The sequence below is a fragment of the Pistacia vera genome, unplaced genomic scaffold, assembly GCF_008641045.1.
Source record: "Pistacia vera cultivar Batoury unplaced genomic scaffold, PisVer_v2 Contig1140, whole genome shotgun sequence".
NCBI classification, from domain to species: domain Eukaryota; kingdom Viridiplantae; phylum Streptophyta; class Magnoliopsida; order Sapindales; family Anacardiaceae; genus Pistacia; species Pistacia vera.
The window spans coordinates 70225-74377 of NW_022195183.1; the positions used below are offsets into that span (position 1 = coordinate 70225).

Consider the following 4153-nt stretch of genomic DNA (forward strand, 5'->3'; position numbering starts at 1 on the left):
CGAATCTCTCCAGGTAGCTTCTAATGGCGAGGTCAAGCTGCGAAGTTGATAGGATATCCATTGCAGCATTTTGTAGAACTGAAGGTATTTTGGAAGAGGTATCCCTCTAGGCCAGGGGGATTCCCTCAGCACCCTGGCTAGTTTGCTCAGGTTCAGGTTGGCAGGCCATTTGCTGTAGGACCAGTAAGTTAGAGATTCTCCTAATGAAGGATGAACACTAAATCAGGCCCTCCTTCTAGCGCCAAACTATTGATGCGTGATTTTGGCACCAACGAAAAAGCACATGTGAAACGCTGAGTTGGCCCAGGAGACACACATGAATATAACTGAAAATAGTAGTAAATGCAGTGGGGAGAGCTTTTAAAGTGGTTCGGATGCTAAGGTAGCAAATCCTACATCCACTGATATTTGTATTAATGATAGGGGTCAGATCGCGTTAGCGGACTGACTTACAAATGATTTACAAAAGACTCACTGAGTGATAGTACAAGAGAGAGAGAGAGTGATGTTTATCCTTGGAGAGAATATCTAATCAAGAGTAAAAATGGGCCAATCCCCCAAATGAGAGAGTAGCTCTCAATTTATAGTGGGATGGATTAAGGTAATGATCATTGAATCTGTGAGTTGGTAGGAGTGTCAGTGCAAATCCATCTTTATGTTACATTGTCTACCTTCTAGAGTGATTTGGGACAGGAATTGGACACGTGGGATCATCACAGCTTCTGGCTGGTCTAGCGCGCACCTACTATTCTGATAGAAGCAGGCCGCCCTTTCCTTCACGTGACTCAGCTGTGGGTGCACCTGGACCTTACGTCAGCCCTATATTTTTCAGGCATAACATGGTCCGATTTTGCCATGGAGCGACAATGTTGTTAGACAACATGAATTAATATTTACCTATCAAACATGTGTGTTACAAAAGAAAATATAAAACAATATTTGCTAATCAATATGAGAGATCGTCACCAAATATATGTTAGCATACACAATATGATTTATAAATATTAAATTAATTGGCAATGTTTATTTGCTTAAAATTATTGTTGACTAAATTATATTTAACTTGTGTCATGGTTTTACTTGACATTAGTTTATGTAGAGTATATACTGCATTATTTTATGTTATACAGTTTTGTCACCAAACACAACATTGCATTATTTAGTGTTATGTCGTGTCTCTAATACTGTGCTATGTCACATACCAAACATGTACTTATTATATTGAATATTTTTTACATTACATTTTAGAGAGAGAGTTCAACATATATAAAATTCAAAAAAAAAAAAAAAAAATCACTAGTAATACATTGAAGGACAAGTTTCACGCAGAATTTAGTTATCTAATTATTAGGACTCCACAATGAGCACTAGACGGTTTATGTCAAGTGAACTAGTTTAATTTTCATTTTCATTTTCATGATCTTATATTAATTTGCATGCTTAATTTCTAGCACAGAAAGAGATATAGCTATATTGAAATACTCTAATTTGCATTTTCACGAGCTCATATCATATTAAGGTTTGCTTCCAAATGTTGTTGCACCACCTTCCAAGCCGCCACCACATGGCGTTCCTCCGTCAGAGTGGCACCAATAGCAAACCTTATCACAAAGATTCCCTCAACAATGGCATGAGTCATGTATAATTTCCCAGATTTATTTATAGACTCCAACAGTTCATTATTGAATTTATTTACTGGCTCCTCCTCAATATCATCGCTTGCCTTATCCAAGGCTGATGGCACTACCCGAAAACAAACCATAGCAAAGTTTCTTGGAACAACAACTTCAAACCTCTTGTCACTCCCCACTAGCTCCTCAAATAGCTTTGCCATTTTGACATGGCTTCGAAGGAAATTCCTCAGATTGGTCACTCCATAGCTTCTAAGCACAAGCCACAATTTCATGCTACGAAATCTTCGGCTTAGTGTTATTTGCCAATCTTTATAATCCACCACTGTCTTCGAATCACTCGCCCTGTTTCTCAAAAACTCAGGATTTGTTGAGAGGGATTGTATGAGAGCACCTGGATTCTTCACCCAAAGGCAACAGCAATCGAGAGTAGTGAAGAACCATTTATGTGCATTGAGACTGAAGGAGTCCGCATCTTCTATACCATCGAGGAAATGGCGAAACTCCGGGCAGATACAGGAACTTCCGGCATATGCAGCATCAATATGAACCCATATTCCATATCTTTTGGCTATGTCACAAAGCGGACCGATTGGATCAACGGCAGTTGTTCCAGTCGTCCCAACTGTAGCACATAGAAAAAGAGGGATCAACCCGGCCTCTACATCTGATTCAACTGTCAACTGCAGTGAGTCGGGGGATAGACCAAATGAAGATGATTTCATTGTCTTAATAGCTCGGAAATTTTTCGGATCAATGCCGGCAATTTGAGCAGCTTTCTGTAGAGCACTATGAGTTTGATCGGAGCCATAAACAACAAGCTTCGTAATGTTTTCTCTTCCAATCTTGTTGAGAATACGGTCTCTTGCCGCAGATAATGTGCACAAAATGGCCTCACACGTAGTTCCTTGTATAACACCCCCGCCTTTGCCAGAGAAAAGGAAAGATTTAGGAAGCTTCAGCATTTCTCCAAGCCAATCCATAACTATATTCTCCAGCTCGGTTGCGGCGGGTGATGACATCCAATTAAATCCTACAACATTAAAGCCAGTGCTAATCATTTCACCGATAATCCCGGCGACACTGCCACTTGAAGGGAAGTATGCAAAATAATTAGGACTTTGCCAATGTGTTATTCCAGGGACAATATGTTCCTGGACATCCTGGAGGATTTTTTCGATGGGTTCAGGATTATTTGGTGCAGATTTTGGCAAGCATTTACTGAGATAACCCGGTTCAACTTGGCTTCGAACGGGCTGTTTCTCGACATTTTTGTAATAATCAGCGATGAAGTCTATGATCATGTGACCTTGCCTTCTCAATTCCTCAGAATCTAGGGGGTTAATGCATGATACCGAGTTATTTTGAAGTTCTGGATCGATATTTAGGCTACCCATTTGGAAGTGAAATAACGGATAAAGAATGAGAGGCCAAAAAATGGAGGTTTCGAACTCGATGGATGAATCAACAGGTTGAAAATAAGTATATATAGACATATAAAGTAGATCTGGGATACCATGTAAAATTAGTAGGGTTTGGCCAGTAGAGGCTAGGACCTAAATTTGACTTTTCTTACGTTTAACTTGACATTGACATGCATTAAATGATATGTTTATACGTTTTTCGTGATACATTATTTGTGATATATATATATATATATATATATATATTGATGTGAGAAAATAAATACACAAGAGCACATAAAAAACTCTTAATGAATATAGATAAATAATATCTTCCACATCAATTTATCTATTTTTAAAACTAGTTTGGTATAACCATTAATTATCATAATAAAATTAAATGATATAATAATCAAAGAATAATATCAATTCATAAAATAAATTATTTTATATAGATACGTCATAAAATAAATAGATAAGAGTATATAAAAGTTAATTTATTAGAACAGTTAACAAATATAGATGAATAATATATTAATTAAAGATTTATGTTACTTCAATTTATATACTGTACATTTGAAGCTATTTTGGTTTTCCAATTAATTTTTCCCAAGGAAATTAAAGAGCATCAACTTATGTATAATTAAAATTAGTTTGGTTAGACAGTATAATTAATCCTCATAATAAGGAAATTAAGGAGCTCAACGGTATACAAATTATGAAACTTTATTTCAAATCAATGCTTATCTTTATCTATAATCATAATTAATGCAAGCACATGTATTTTAGGTCGAGAAGTGCATAGTAATAATGCGTATAATTATGGCTGAATTTTTTATCTCTTATAAATTTTTATATATAATACAATTTAAATTTTTCCTTCTATTTTGTAAAATAATAATTAAAAAAATAACTTTATAAATGATACCGGATAAACTCTAAAATATTTTATAATGCTTAAAAGAATAATTGTAGTTCGACTTTCTCAAATTCACAATCCTGGTTCCACTACTCTTTATGCCAGATCAATTTGCGTTATGAGACAGGTCACGTGTCGATCAACTTGGTTTTAAAACACCAGGTCCACATGTGCACCAACAAGTTGGAAACGCGCGTGAT

The 4153-nt window shown here is 36.1% G+C and overlaps 1 protein-coding gene across 1 annotated transcript; it reads right to left on the reverse strand.

The window, feature by feature from the left end:
• Positions 1-1199: 1199 nt before the first annotated feature.
• Positions 1200-3077, reverse strand: LOC116144606 (tyrosine/DOPA decarboxylase 1-like). The gene has a single exon (XM_031430050.1). The coding sequence runs from the start codon at positions 3026-3028 to the stop codon at positions 1505-1507; it is 1524 nt and encodes a 507-aa protein (XP_031285910.1). The 5' UTR covers positions 3029-3077; the 3' UTR covers positions 1200-1504.
• Positions 3078-4153: the final 1076 nt, after the last annotated feature.

Bases quoted from the DNA above. Each gene is read 5' to 3' on its own strand.
- LOC116144606 (XM_031430050.1), bottom strand. From the start codon at position 3,028: ATGGGTAGCCTAAATATCGATCCAGAACTTCAAAATAACTCGGTATCA.